Consider the following 15269-nt stretch of genomic DNA (forward strand, 5'->3'; position numbering starts at 1 on the left):
AGGCTCGTTCTGGGAAATTCTCATTCAGTGTAGAAAAATATGTAGCTACAGTCAATAGTTTTTTTTAGAATGTTATATGAGACACATGGCTGCATTCCTTTCCTAATCCTCCTTTCTCTTTCTCCATCATTACCCAGGGCCGTCCAATCACTCCGGTCTATGCCATGGCCCACAATGTGCAGCGCATCCCTACAGCCGCCGGCCTGTACGGAGCTGGGTACGTCCCCATCGCAAACTACGCTGCCAACACTGCTGCTCTGGCTGCTCTGCAGAAAAACGCGGCCGTGGCAGCCGCAGCATATGGTGGCTATGCCGGCTACGCCGTGCCTCAGGCCTTTCCCGCCGCAGCCTTCCAGCTGCCCATCCATGATATCTACCAGACATACTGATTCAGAGGTTTAGACCAATTTATCCAACTTGTGCCTGAATGACACATCCGCGGTGTCTGTCCTTTGTCCAAGTCTGTCCTCTTGAATTTGACCTTGAGTTTGTAGAAAATATTGAGAGCACAGACGGTTACGAAATGACAACCTGCCATCTCCTGTTTGTCGCTGTCATCCTCAGTATATCCTGGACCCAATAAGGTGGCCAGCTACATTTCGTTAGCGTCACTTTTTTGTATTTCTGAATGTTTTATCAGACGTAGAATACACACTCTTCCCTTCCAACAATAACCACAATTCTCAACAACACTGTGTCTCTTCCCTTTCTCTTCTACCCCACCACTTTGTTGCTATGGCAATGGGAATACTGAAGGTACATTCAAGTATTTATGAATAGAAGACACATATTTAAAACTTTAATGTTCTTGGGTCTCTCCTTTTATTTTACCGTGGCATAAGTTCTCTGAAACAGGCCCTTTACATCCAGTAACGTGTGTAAAAACAAAAGAGAAGAAAAGTTTATTGAAAGGAAGTACAAGTACAACAGGAACTACTGATAAAAGAGGATACCACTGTCTTTGGATACTAATATTTTGTAGTTTTTGTTTTGGATTGATATATAGTATTCTAGCCAGTTCTACGTGCTGTAGGTGATGCTGTCCGTCCATGCTGGTTGAATGTTTTTGCTTTGAACATGCCTGTTTGGTACTTTTTGGTTCATTTAGTTTTATTGTGTACTGGTTATTTTTAAATGAAGGTTTTAGGTGTTTTATGCTTGTTTATTTGCCTATAATTAGTTTCCATATTGTTTTGTCCCCGGTTTAAACTTCTGAATTGTTGCTCTTGTTCCCTAGGTTGATAGCTTATAGAGACAGAACCCTTTAGGGGACAAAGATGAAAAAGAAAACTGGAAAGACATCATGTGCATAGAGATAATCCCCCATCTTTACAAACTGTGCTGACAGGGGAGTGAGACTGAATAGATGTTTTTTTCCCCTACTCCCTTGTTTATGGATGTGTTATTGTTGTTTTTTTGACTCTTGAAAGGTGAACAAATATGGGCAGAAATTAGACCTTTTTCTATACGGACTGGGGCGCTCTGTCACTGGAACAGCTCCCATATTTGCCAAAGCTAACCAAAATACTTAATACACTCCAGTGTGAAGACTTTGGAAAGACTCCTTGTACCTGACTTAAGTGCCTTACATCTCCACATGGTATGTGCAAGTCCATGCTTTTCACTGTGCCTTTCATAACCAAGCATTCCCATGTGGCTGACACCAAAGGAACAGACTCAAAGCAAAGCACCCGAGTCTTTTCCATTTGTATTTCCAATAAACTCACTCACTGGTATTACTGTATTGTGGTGGGTGTATTGTGGTCTCCTCTGAATGCTCCTGCAGTAACACTCCACAGGCCTGTCTCTCTCTTTTTTTTTTTTAATCCTCAAACTGTGCTTTACCGAGATGCACTTACACATCTTTATAACTGGCAAGAGAGACTGCCACTTTCAGATGAAGAGATATTACGGAGCATGAACTTGTGGGACATAACTAGTTTGGCTTTTTTTTTTCTTCTTGTCAGTGTTTTCATGTGTGACGGTTTTTCTTTACAGATAAAGGAAAACATACAGAATAAGCCTTTTGAATATTTAGATGGTGCTGGTAAAACTCTCCAGTGTGTCGGAAAGAAGTGTAAAATTGGATTGGAGCAATACCTCACTCCGAAATATGCAAGTAGTCGTGCAGTGTATGTACTACAACCCTCAAACTACTTCAAGTCAACGATCATACACGTACTGTATGAAAACGTGTCAAACATTTGTATGCTGACTTGTATTTGAATCCATCTTTTATTAACTTGATTTGAAGTTATTTCATTTGGTAACTTTCCTCCAACTTTTCAAATTTCATCAAGACACACATAATTTTGAATATGAAGTCCCGGATTTTTTTGATCGTGGATGAGATAAGTTATTGGCCGGAGAGTTTTAAATGAAAAGTATAACAGTCCATATTTGTATGAATCTTGTGCATTTCTCTCCACTGGAACTGGACTTTATGTAGAGAACTAACTGCTGTTAACTCCTTTTATTATGACAGTAAGTCAGGATATATATTTAATATATGCATTACATTTGTTGTGTACTGTATGAAGTGAGAAGAAAAGGTATAATATATTCAGAATTGTATTTCTTTTCTTTATGTACACCTTGTGTAGGGATGAAAGTCAAAGTAACAAAAGTAGAAAAAAAGTGCTTTTCTTTGCTTTTTTTTCTCTTTTTGCCAAAGTGTCCAATAGTTTTTAAACATTAAAGTTTATTTTGCTTTTGTTATCTGTAATATACTGGGTGTTATGAGTGGGAACATGAAGAACCTTCATGTTTAACTACGTTCAGCTGTCTCAGCAAAGATTAAATCTGGCCCACTGAGGTGTTACAACTGGCACTTTGAGCTGTGTCTGCTGCAACTCTGCATGTCAGTTGTGGCTAAACTGCTGAAACTCCAACAATGATTTAGCCGCCATTGAAGTTTAACATGTTGACAGTTAAAAATTTGTCTCCTCCTGGTTGTACCTTCCACTCTAAACACTTGCTTAACTTGCTTTTTACCTGCATTCACCCACACTGCAGTAGTAGAGGAGTAACACCATGTGGCAGTGGTGTTGAGCTTTGTATGCCTAGTTTCATATAAACTCCTCCTGGTGTGTGCCTCATCGCCATGATGTTGCCTTTGCTGTATCTTTGTAGACCGATGCGGATTGTTTTCTATCTCAAGGTTTGTTTAAAAAGAGAAAAACAGCCTTATTCCTTTGTTCTGCATTGTCATATTTATAGTAATAAAGTAAGCAAATAAAGCATTTTTGAAAGGATGCAGTGCTGTCCTCGATAATTTTGACTACATAGATCCCTTTGCCCGACACTTTATAAACCATGTCAGCTGGCGTTAGTTCTGGAATAAACCACATAACAGCGGAAAGTGCCAAAAGGGTCAAAAGTTGATTGAGCGCTTCAGAGTCACTGTGACCATCCTTGACCTCATACATCAACTATTGTTGAGCAATGTGTCATGGTGGAGAGGAGAGGAGAAGTGTTTTGACAATGTTTCATAAACTGCTCTGTGGCAGGTCAACTTTACTCTAGTTACACGCTGTACCCCAGCAAGAACTTCAGGGAGGATTTAGATCGCATAATACGGTACAGTCAGAGCTGAAGAGAGTTTGCATTTTTTTTTTAATTGTAACAGCATTTTGGCCAATTGGTCACCTGTTTCACTGTTAAAATGAAGCAACAGAGCCATTACCATTACTGCTTGGTAAAAAAAAGCCTTAAAATCAGCCTGGGCATCTCTGGAAGTTTCAAATTTGATTCCATATCATGGTATAATATCCTAAAACCTTTTTAAATGTAAAATGTAAACAAAAAAAACCCCAGCAAGTCATTTAGACTCTTAGTGTAATTGAGTATAATACAAAGACACCATCAAAGGTTGAATATAGCAATGTTGATCCTTCTTTCAAAAGTTTGTTAAGATAAACATGAACTTGTCTCTAAGTGTGAAAATAATGTTAATGAATTCATTATCTGGAGTATATCATTAAAATATCTGTAGACAAAAGAAAAGGTCCAAAAAACACAGTACTATCACACACTGAATGGTCGTAATCTTTGAGTTCTCAGTCAGCGCTGCATTAAAAACAGACACCCTTGTGTTGTGGAATTCACCGCGTGAGCTCAGGAACACATCTGAAAACCGTCATCGGTGAACACAGTTCATTGCTGCATCAAGTTCAAATTATACCATGCAAAAAAAAAAAAAAAACACTCTTTATTTACAATGAGATGCTGGATGCCTTCATCAAGTTTCTTGTGGGGATAGCAATATCCTACGAAAGAAGGCTGGCTCTGTGCTGGGGACGGCTCTGGAGGCTCTACAGCTTATTGTGAAAAGAATACTGCAAAAGTTGCTAAACATGGTGGATGACAAAGAACACACTTTACATGACACTGTGATTAAACAACAGCGTCCTCAGGCAGAGGCTTCTTTGGCTCTGCAGCAATGTGGACTGGTATAGGGTAAGGGTTAGGTCAGTCCTGCCTACTGCAAAAACCCTACATGACTATCTTCAAAGACTACAACATTTGGACAATATATTTTCCCTTTGGGGATTCATAAAGTACTGTATCATTTAATTCAATTCTTCTCTAATAACAGTTCATTTAAAATAGACTGAGGCGAAGAGGAAAACTGCCCTGTGGTCTGACAAATCAAAGTTGTTTGATCTTGTTTCTCTGAAATCATGAATGCTGCATCGTCCAAGCTTAAATGGACAGGGACCATTCAGCGTTTTGTCAGCACACAGTTCAAAACCAGCACAGGGGCGCATTAATTAAGACACCATGATGGCTGAATACCACACACGGGGTTTGGGCAACATATGTCTCCATTAAGACACTTTCAGGGAAGCCTTTGTCTGTTTTAACAATGAAAAGCCAAACCTAATTCTACACATATGACAACAGCATCTCTCTGTGGTGAAAGAGTTGAAGCACCCACAGCAAACATTTGCACATTTTGAATTAAAAAGCTGTTGACGCTAAATATATACTTTACAAAAAAAAGAAAGGATTTAATAAATCACAAATCATATCTCACAAATATTTTCTCCAACATAAATAATTTTGCTTCATCATTCTACATCGTGAAAGGAGTCAATCAGAATGTAAAGTCTGGGTGTTACAATGATGCCATCTGGTGGTACACCTTATCATTGCAGCCTGCAGCATGGATACTGTTCAGACTAGTCAGTGCAGGTTTTCAGTGGCAGCCATGTTAACACATCAGTGCTTGATTATTGTTGCAGCATTAAACGCTTTCAGTTTGAATAAGAGGATATTTGACACACGGGGGTGTGTCATTACCTATGGCATAGACAACAAAAATACTATTGCCTAAGAAGAAAATAGGATCACTCAAAATGATCACTTCACTTGCTAAAATAGGAGAAATACTTAGTATTTATGGAACATGTTACCACAGTTTGACACTACTCTTAATATTGTGATCGATAATTATTCTTTTGATATTTTGAAATTATTCTAACTACTCCGACTGATCCAGAATTCCATATACCTACTTTATACATGAAATTTGTCAAAGCACAACAAAAGAAGCTTCAATATCCCTGAAAGCGAAATACGAGCGGTGTTGTTCACTTTTTGACTACAGTTCCCATGATACACCAGCAGCCCTCTGTGTGTGCACTGCCGTTGCATGGCTGCCGCTGCGTTCGCAGATTTATAAACACAACCGCCTACACTGACCCAAGGTGAGAAAGGGGCAGGAGACAGTCCAGATGATTGTGAAATCTGCTGAAACACGCTGCCGCTGTTCAACGTACCTTCAGTTTATATTTGGCTTAAAGGAGACGCAACAAAGCGCACAAAATGGTTGCGCTCCAGGCCCGGGCGAATAAGTAGGTTTACTATGGCTTTAAGAACGACAAAATAGTGTCTGCTTCTTTAAAATGATATCGGTTTACTGCTGAATAGATAATTAAGAAAAGTTTTAAGTTTCTAATTAATAAATATATGCATTTAATTTGCGACGAAACCAACAGAAAATGCATCACTGTTGGATAAGGGCCGCTTGCAATCAAAACGTCTTTAAAGCAAATGTGGTCAGTTTTCCCTCAGTTTGCATGTAAACCTGCTTAACTTAAAGAGGAAGCTGAGTTGGGCGGTAGTGTCCTCACGGTGATGGAACCAGCCTGCGACCGAGCCGGGGATGTAAAAAAAGGTGAAAAGCCGACGGAGGACAAGGCCGCAGATCAGACCCCGGCCACCAGTACGGCCGGTACACCACGGAGGGGGCTCAGAGAGCGGGGAGCGGGCCGACCAAGGGCCGGCCTCTCGGCTACTACAGGGGACGTTAACGGTGCTGCGTCTAGCCCACTGACCTCGAGTCGAGTTTTAAGAGACAGGTCAACGAGGGCAGTACCGGCATGGTTGAAGGACTCCAAAAGTGACGACGACGAAGACGAACCGAGCCCGGACACCGGTGCGACTAAGCGGAGGAAAGTTTCCAACTCCAAGCGGAAGAAAATTTCAGAATCTGTGGATCCGTTGGAAGGTGGAGAGGTGTTCGCAGGTGACAACCTCCAAGGCACAGAGTAAGTTTTCACTTGGACAAGCCAAGCTTATAAAAACAACATTACAAGACCAGCACATTTGCTTACAATGAGGTTGTGTATACTTTCAACACATGTGTCGGTGGGTTTGGTTCCTGTCAAACGCACGCCTTTAGCATGGCACGTCCCCTCTCAACTGGCTGCAGGGGTGGAGTAAAAGTTACCTGTTTATAAAGATGCACACACATTTCTTAAGTGCCTCAGCTTCTGCAGTCAGGGTCTCATTATGTTTTATGATCAGTAGTGCTATGTCGCTCTGGAGGTCAATAAAATGTAAAATGTCAGTGTTTTCCATCCTCTCTGTAGTTCAGAAGACCCCAAGAAACCTACCCCAGATGCTCAAGGTAATCAGTAATATCCCCGTTGTAACCTCACTATATCCTAATGTAATTATGTGTGTCGATTCAAACGGAGCTCTTTGTGTGTGTCTTTGCATGTATCGCAATTGGCGTATTGGAGAATGTCTGACCACATTCTTCTACTCCCTCACATTAGCTCTTCCCTCCAGACGCCCCCCAGCCCAGACTGGTACCAAGCCTCCAGCTGGCAGGGCCGTCCGCGGCTCCTCCAAGGCTGTATGTAAGACCGAACCTGGAATGGAGAATCCAGCTGGTGAGCAACCTGTTGACAATGAGCTGCTCTGATTCAATTGAGTGCCCCTAAAACTCTCAAATTAAATTGTGCGGTCTGTTTTTAGGGCTTTTGAAAGCCCAGCATCAATGGCATCCCAAATCTGGGTGCCATCTTGTAATGGCCACCCCACAATACATCCAACAATTCACCTGCACAGACTAAAAGGTTGCAATGAGGGGACTGCTTTAAGTTATGGTGCCAAACATAAATTTGCATGAAGGTGCAAGTGGAACAGAGTGAGTTTTTGTTTTTGTTTTAATCTCATCATGTCTTTCTCTTTCATTAAACAGTGGCAGGAGAGGTAAACGTTCCAGAGAAGTACGACATGTAAGTACTTTTGTAATCAGAACGTAAATCAGTATTTTCTGGCTGTAATCTTCGGGCCCTCAGACAGCACTACATCCACAGATATAAGTGTATCCTTCACCTTGCAAAGAGAAAACAAACGATGTAAACAAGGTCCAGAAACACTGCTGTCTTCTCTGGGCCTGAGCTTGCTGGAATGTGAACTGAGGTGAAATGGAAAACTGAACTGTGGTGTAACAATTTCAAATTCACGTTGGAGCCCTTTGCTGCTGACTTAGCTGAGCAGAGAGCCGTGTTTCTGCAGTGAGAAACGGTAGGGGAAAGAAAGTCTCGGGGGCAAAGGGAAAAACAGGATTTCCGTCTCACTCCGTTCTGTTTTTATCTAACTTTTAAACAGCCTCCTTTTTTTTTTTTTTTTTTTCTTCTCCATATCGGATTGTATCATAAGCGTAGATCTTTTTTATTACTGTCCTATTTGTAAATTGTAGTGTGTGACCACACAAGGGCTTAAAGCTTTTCTCTGATAACTGAGAAGTTTCACACCGCCTGAACGTCAGCTACAGAGCCTTGAGCTTTTGCTCCCCCGCAGACTGGGCTACACCTTAACAAAGACGCGACTGCACGTTGTTGCGACACAGAACAGTTGTGTTGTCCTTATTTACGCGGAATAGTGCTGCAGTGGAACAAAAATGCAACTTGTACCAGGCTACAAATGTGTCTGGTTTTCTCATAAGGCTGACACAATTACCCATGAACTCCCTGCGACTGATGTGCTGTCTTTTCAAATCTCTGACAAGTCCATCTATAGACTCCATCAGTTTAGTTGTCGTACACATCCTCTCCTCCAGCTTGTTCCGACTTTTCTGTGTGGCAGTAGTTTTAATAGAAGCCATCGCTCAGCTTTTATTAGCCCCCCACACGAGCCGTTATATGCGGTCATTTTTGCTTTCAGTCATCATTGTTTGAAGGGGCTTAAAATCTCTGCCACCAGCTACAGCTGTGTGGGTCTTAAAAAGAAAAACTAAAACGAAGATGCACCATAACACGGGTGTAAATACTGGCGTAGGTCGCTTACTCTAATTAAGGATCATTGGTGAAACTTTATGCTCATGCAGTGAAAAGAAAGCGGAGGAAAAAGAGGAGGCAGCCGAGCAAGTCCTGGATGACGAGTCTCCATTTCAGGATGACCCGAATGATCTCAACTACCAGCCACAGAGCCAGAGGTACGCGCGGCTGCAGTGCGCCACTTAAGCACATGCTGAAGGTGTAAAGAAATGCTGCTTGAAGTCATTTTCGTTTTGTCGTCTTCAGTGGTGTCGAGGAGGAAGAGGCTATCAGCAGCGAGGAAGATATGCCCTTTAAAGATGACTTAAATGACCAGAGCTATGACCCGAGGGTTGAAAGGTTTGTTTGTGTGTGTCTGATTAGTTGGGGTCGTTGCACTTCCTCAATTTTTCATATATACGTTCGGGCCTGATTTTCGCAGGGAACCATATTTTTCTTTATTTTGTCAATGAAATAGGTTATTTATTTCTTGTTTCTTTTCTTTTCTTTATAGAGACTGCCCTAAACCAAAGCGCAGAGCCCCTCCGAGACAGAAGGAGAAGAAGGAAAAAGATAAAGCGCCTAAGAAAGAAAAGGAGGTCGCTGAGATAAAAGTAGAAGGTTCGGACAATGTGGAGGCTGTGCAGGAGGAAGTAAAACTGGAGGAAGAAATAGTTGAAGATCCGGATGGACCCAGGAAGTAAGAGCTGTGCTAGACATGTAGGAAATGTAATCAATAAGAGTCGGCCATCCTAATTGCATGAATACAGTTTCAGTCTAATTTTGATGTGTGTGCGGTTGTGAAACAAACATCCATCCATCCATCCATTTTCTATACCCGCTGAATCTGTCGGTTGGGTCGCGGGGGGGCTGGAGCCTATCCCAGCGGTCATCGGGCGAGAGGCGTGAAACAAACATCTTTTTAAAAAAAAAAACTCTCTTTGCTCTCACTGTGTTAGGAGAGGCCGACGGAAAAAAGATGACAAAACTCCACGGCTGCCGAAGAGAAGGTGAGAAGGTTGTGTGTTTGGAGTTTAAAGGGGACTCATCAGATGGAAATAAGCAGTATGTGATCCCTATAAGAATATAATCGTGACTGATATGTTTGCAGAAATGTAGCATTTTGCACGAGAGGCGTATATGTAGATTCGGACATTGACGTAATATTTGCTTTTCTCGTGCTTTTCTGCTTCGCTCCTTCAGGAAGAAGCCCCCCGTGCAGTACGTGCGCTGTGAAATGGAAGGATGTGGGACAGTGTTGGCTCATCCTCGCTACCTTCAGGTTGGTTTCATAAACCAACACGTGCTCGCCTGTTGTTCGCATCCGTCACTGTAACGGCCTCTTTTTCAAATCAAATGTAGTTGGTGGGAATCGGCTTTGCTCGGGTTTTAATTAGATTAGGATTTAATCAGATTTTCCAGTCAGTGATTTAAGACATGCGAGGACAAATATTTACCGTAGATGTTATAAATGAATGGTTATGATTCCTCTCATATTCTTACCATGCATCCTGTTGTTGGCATTTTATTCAAACCGCCGAGCTCAAACAGGGGAAAAAGCACAGAAATGCAACAGTATTTCCCCAGAGAGGAAGGAAATTAAGTGGTGCTGCCTGTTCTCCTTAATCAATCATCAAACTTTATTTATATTGCACTTTTCACACAGTTTTTGCAATTCAAAGTGCTTTACCTAAGATAAGTCCTTTTGTATCACTCTCACACTCTCACACACAAACACACAAAGATCATCATATTGAGCTAACAATATAAACCTGAATTGAGGAAGAAGACTAGAGATGAAGTCAAAAACATTAAATAAATAAAGAAACACATTAAAATAAACTAAAATAAATAGCATAATACAGATAAATAAAATTAAAACGATAAGACGGCATCAAATATAACTAAAACAATGTAACTAAAATACTTATAAAAAAGGGTTAAAAGTACAACAGTTAAAAGGAGTGAAAAAATGAATATCAATTCAAATAAAAGCCGGGCCAATAAGGCGAGTTTTTTTTTTTTGTTTTTTGTCTGGCTTTAAAAGAATGAATACTTCCTGTCTGAAGACCTGAGGGTTCTAACAGGCTCATAATATAAAAGCAGTTCTGATAAATACTTGGGAATAAGAGCCTTAAAAAAAAAAAAAAAAACAATAAAAGAATCTTAAAATCTATTCTGAAGCTGACAGGAAACCAATGCAGAGACTCTAAAACTGCCATTTATATGTTTACTCGCACAACATTTAAAGCTAGAGCGTATCCAGTTTAAAACAAAATTTAAAAAAAAGTTGCTCTCTCCTTCTTTCCCTCCTTCCCACACCAGCACCATATAAAGTACCAGCACTTACTCAAGAAGAAGTACGTGTGTCCTCATCCTTCTTGTGGGAGGCTTTTCCGTCTACAGAAGCAGCTGCTGCGTCATGCGAAGCATCACACAGGTACACACGTGAGATTTGATGTTTAATCATTTCGAGTCAACACTGAGTTACTTTGCATGTAACGTGATTGTATTCTTTCTTTATATTCCAGACCAGAGGGACTACATCTGTGAGTTTTGTGCTCGTGCCTTTAAGAGCTCTCACAATCTGGCCGTGCATCGCATGATACACACCGGAGAGAAGCCACTGCAGTGAGTACTCCACTGTTTGTAGTTTCTGCATCGTTTTGCATTATTTTGTGAGGTTTTTTGTTCTCACCCGTCTTTACCCGTCAATAGATGCGAGATCTGTGGCTTCACGTGCCGCCAGAAGGCGTCTCTCAACTGGCACATGAAGAAGCATGACGCTGATGCCACCTATCAGTTCTCCTGCTCCATCTGTGGCAAGAAGTTTGAAAAGAAGGACTGTGTGGTGGCCCATAAGGCTAAGAGTCACCCAGAGGTGCTAATCGCTGAGGCTCTAGCAGCCAATGCCGGTGCCCTTATCACTACCCCTGCCTCCCTGCTGGAGCTGCAGGGCAACCCCATGCAGGCTGAGGGGTCCAGCATGGACGTGGGCCAAGTTGGGCCGGACGGTCAGGTGGAGCAGCTGGGTCAGGATGGGCAGCATGTGGCCCAGGTGTCCCAGATGAGTCACATGACCCAACAAGTTAGCCATCAGGTGGTTTTACTGGGGCAAGACCAGAGCCTTCATACGATGCAGGTGCCAGTGACAATTGCCCTGTCCCCCATAGACCCTCCTTCGCCAGCTGACAACCAACAGCAGACTCACCTCCAGCTGCAGATGCCCGTTCAGTTTGTGCAGACTGCTCAACAACCGCAGCAGCTGACCCTCCATTCCAGCTCAGTGGTGACCCAGCATCAACCCCAGCTGCAGCCTCTTCACCCGTACTCTCCCCAGCAGCAGAGCCAGGGGCAGCCGCAAATCCTACAGATGACCTTCCAGCCCGTCAGCCAGTCACAGACCCAAATTCAGCAGATCCCAATCTTAGCAACCTCCCAGCACCTTCAGACCCTACATGCAGCCGCTCCGAGCCCTCCTCTACTGTCCACCTCCCAACCTCAGTCCCAGAACCCAGCCACCACCAACGGAGACACCTTCATCCTGGACAACCCGGTGCTCTCTTCTTCCTCTACGTCAGGCAGCTCCCTTCAGCACACGGACGTTGTTGGGGAGGACAGTGTGGTCTGGGAGCAGACGGGACAGGGGGAAGTTCTGGCTGAAGCCACTGAGAGACATGTGCAGCAGGCCCTCATGTAAAACAATGACAGAACAGAACAGAACAGAGGATAGATACCTGACATACTGTATTGCCATATTTGAGGTAAATGTAGGATCACCAATATGATGTACTGTTCACTGTCATACTTGGTAGCTTTTTAGAATATCTGTATCAGTGAAAGATACGTGTTTGTTTGTGTATGTTGTTAACTTTGTATATAACAGCCCTGTATCTAGTTGTTTGAGTGTGTATATTGATCAGTTTATGTTGCCATTATACATTAGTATAGCCCATCTCAGAGGAATATGCAGCAAAAAAAACCCTGCTTTGTGGCATCTAATAGGTTGGAATATATCAGTTTAATTTATGAAGTGGATTAAAACAGAACGCACATGAGAACGTTGTGAACGTTCCGTGTTTGAGGTGAGAAAATTCTGTTCAAAGCTCTGGGCGGCCTCTCAGTTATCGTCACGTTTGACTGGACCTTTATTAGACGATGAAAAGATCGACGCTCACAAAGACGAGGGAAACGTGGAGAACCCAGCCAAAGTAAAGTCGACGGCTAATGTATAACATGTCTGTAAAAGTCACAAAATGTGCTTGTTTCAGATTTTGGCAGTCTTTGAATCCATGTCGAACGTTTTTGTGCAGCTGTTTGTAGACTGTGAAGGAACTCTTAACTTGCACAGTCAAATTCTGTAAGAAGTTATTCTAAGCAGCCAAAAGATGACATTTCACATAGCCAATCACATATGAACACATTTAAGTAACAGCAAGCACAGTCACTGATTGAATAACCTTTAAAGTTTAATGTCATTTGATAAACAAAACTATATAGAACCTTATAACCTCTCACCTTAGATTTGTTCTAGCACAAACAATATAAACTGTCAAATTATGAGATGTAAATAAATGTCTTAACATTTATCTGAAGTGTGTTCATTCATTGTATGGGGGGGTTCTCTTTAACACAACATGCAGCAGTATTGTTTTATCAGAGGTATGGGCCTTTCCCTTAGTCTTTCTGTTCAAGTGTTTTAATGTATTTAAGCAAGTGCCACACTTTGTCTCATCTCTGGGACGTATACAGTAACCTCCGGCAAAGCCTCAGTCAGGATGTAACGGCAGGTGTAGGTCAGTTGCACGGCCCAGACCTTCATCCAGAGTTCTGTCTATTAACAGATTTAATTAGTTGTTAGTTGATTCTTTTATCAAAAATGCTAAAAATCCTAAACAAGCGCCCACAGACCTAGTTTCATCCCAGCCTACTGAGACGCACATCAGGACATATTGATGCGCTCTCTGTCCCTCTGCATGGTGTACTGCTTCAAAGCCCTTTTGGGGGGGACCAGGGTGTTACTCAGTCCAACTCTCCTCTTCTTCGCTTGCTGCCCCTCTGACTCTTCCTTTTTAGACTCCTGCTGGAGGCTTTGTGATGCTCCGACCACAGAGGGAGCTGCCTCTGACGTTTCTTCACTCGCAGATGAAAGACAGTCACGTGACACAGCTGGAGTCTGAAGGTCACTATCGTGCGCAAACTTGCACTTGATCCCAAACCGGCATCTCCCGTCTTTCCTGTACGACACGCATATCCTTTTGCCCCCTATCTGGGAGGGTTTGGCCTGCATGGTGAGGGGAACGTGTTTCTGCAAGGCAGTGAGTTTCTGCTCCGCCTGAGCCTTGAAAGGGTTGGCAAACACACTGCTGCCAGCGCAGGCATTTAGAGATGGAGAGGGTAACTTAGAGGTTAGGAAACCTAAGGATGGCGCAGGCAGGGTGGACTGGCTGGGCGCAAGTGTTTGGTTTGGTGGCGAGGGCGCTGAATTGTCATCGTCTGGGTCCGATTCACTTGAAGTTGACTGCAATAAAAAGTTGCGAGCTTTCTTGTTACCTTCTGCTTCGTCACCCAAATCCTCAACGGGGCTAGAATACAAAACACAAAGTATTTACTGTACCATGTGAGTAACCGTAATAACCAATTACTACATTTTAATGACTTGTGTCGCCGCAAATAGCGTCTACTCACCTCGGTTTGGTGATGTTTACATCTTCTCCCCCGCTGTCAGAGTCAGAAGACACTCCGTAGCCGACCAGGGAGTTCATCCTTGAGGCTAAGCTAGTTAGCCTATGAGCTCGGTCTGTGAAGAAACGGGCGATGATGTCGTTCCTGGATCACTGTAGCCCGCAGAGCAAATATGTTGTTATGGAAGTATCGTGGTGGAAAAATATACAATCATTTCCATTTCCTCTCATAACATAACTCCCGGGTCGGCTATCACCATAGCTGGAGTTGTCCACTGTTGTTATTTGCTCGCTCTGTACATTATACGTGCCTGTACTGACCCCTGTAGGACAGGCGGGGCATTACACCCTGGAATGTATAAGCCGTGAAGCTGAAAACGTTTTACGGGTGGGCAAATGCTTTTGAAAACTCTGTAGCTTCTTCAGTTTAAGAAAAGCAACAATGTTGTAAAATGTCATCTTAATTACTTTAATTATAGTGTTCCGTCTGCTCAGTCCATTCGATTAAACTTAGCACTTTATTTCACACTATTAAGCTCTACACCTGATCTGTTTTAGTATCAAATAGTTCACTTTAACCCACATAATAGCTTGCATGAAAGGTGATACACACACACGAAAAAACATTTGATTAAATTCATCTTTTATTGCCATAATTAACAGACTGTATATTCTTGACTGTGTTAAGACTGTCATTTCTGCACAGCCCCAAATGACAGATTACAAACAGTCCTTGAATAACTCCAATGTATCCATCCTCTCTTTTTCAAGTAGTTAGCAATTAAGACATAACATTTTGAAATATTTAGCTTAAGAGCACAACACTTGCTGTCGGTTTGTAAAGAATAAAAAAATGATAAAGTTTAAATTAATTTCTTCTACTGTTTGGCTGCTGTCTGCCACCACAACAGCTTCTGTGCTTCTGTCTCTGGGACTCAATAAAAAGCCGTTCCTTCAGAACATAGTCCTGTTCCACCTGTGTTTAACTGGGTTGAGATTTGGTGAGTGGGAAGGTATAAATCATCATATA

General features: G+C 42.3%; 3 protein-coding genes across 12 annotated transcripts in view; 2 read left to right on the plus strand and 1 right to left on the minus strand.

The window, feature by feature from the left end:
* The window catches only part of rbm47 (RNA binding motif protein 47), a 31194-nt gene extending 27940 nt beyond the window's left edge, over positions 1–3254 (plus strand). For all 10 annotated transcript variants that reach the window (XM_075462885.1, XM_075462886.1, XM_075462884.1 and 7 more), the window contains one exon: positions 138–3254. In XM_075462885.1, the coding sequence (XP_075319000.1) occupies positions 138–389 (252 nt within the window). In that variant the 3' untranslated portion in view covers positions 390–3254. The remainder of the gene's footprint in view (positions 1–137) is intronic.
* Positions 3255–5736: 2482 nt separating this feature from the next.
* On the plus strand, positions 5737–13144 carry zfp91 (ZFP91 zinc finger protein, atypical E3 ubiquitin ligase). The gene is made up of 12 exons (XM_075462894.1): positions 5737–6554; positions 6879–6916; positions 7068–7184; positions 7496–7532; positions 8627–8734; positions 8823–8915; positions 9070–9255; positions 9515–9565; positions 9759–9837; positions 10881–10995; positions 11087–11186; positions 11274–13144. The coding sequence occupies exons 1-12, from the start codon at positions 6142–6144 to the stop codon at positions 12253–12255; spliced, it is 2319 nt and encodes a 772-aa protein (XP_075319009.1). The 5' UTR covers positions 5737–6141; the 3' UTR covers positions 12256–13144.
* On the minus strand, positions 11005–14532 carry LOC142378416 (uncharacterized). The gene is made up of 2 exons (XM_075462895.1): positions 14244–14532; positions 11005–14140 (listed from the first exon to the last, which is right to left on the minus strand). The coding sequence occupies exons 1-2, from the start codon at positions 14318–14320 to the stop codon at positions 13498–13500; spliced, it is 720 nt and encodes a 239-aa protein (XP_075319010.1). The 5' UTR covers positions 14321–14532; the 3' UTR covers positions 11005–13497.
* Positions 14533–15269: the final 737 nt, after the last annotated feature.

The sequence above is a fragment of the Odontesthes bonariensis genome, chromosome 4 (assembly GCF_027942865.1).
Source record: "Odontesthes bonariensis isolate fOdoBon6 chromosome 4, fOdoBon6.hap1, whole genome shotgun sequence".
Classification (NCBI taxonomy): Eukaryota; Metazoa; Chordata; class Actinopteri; order Atheriniformes; family Atherinopsidae; genus Odontesthes; species Odontesthes bonariensis.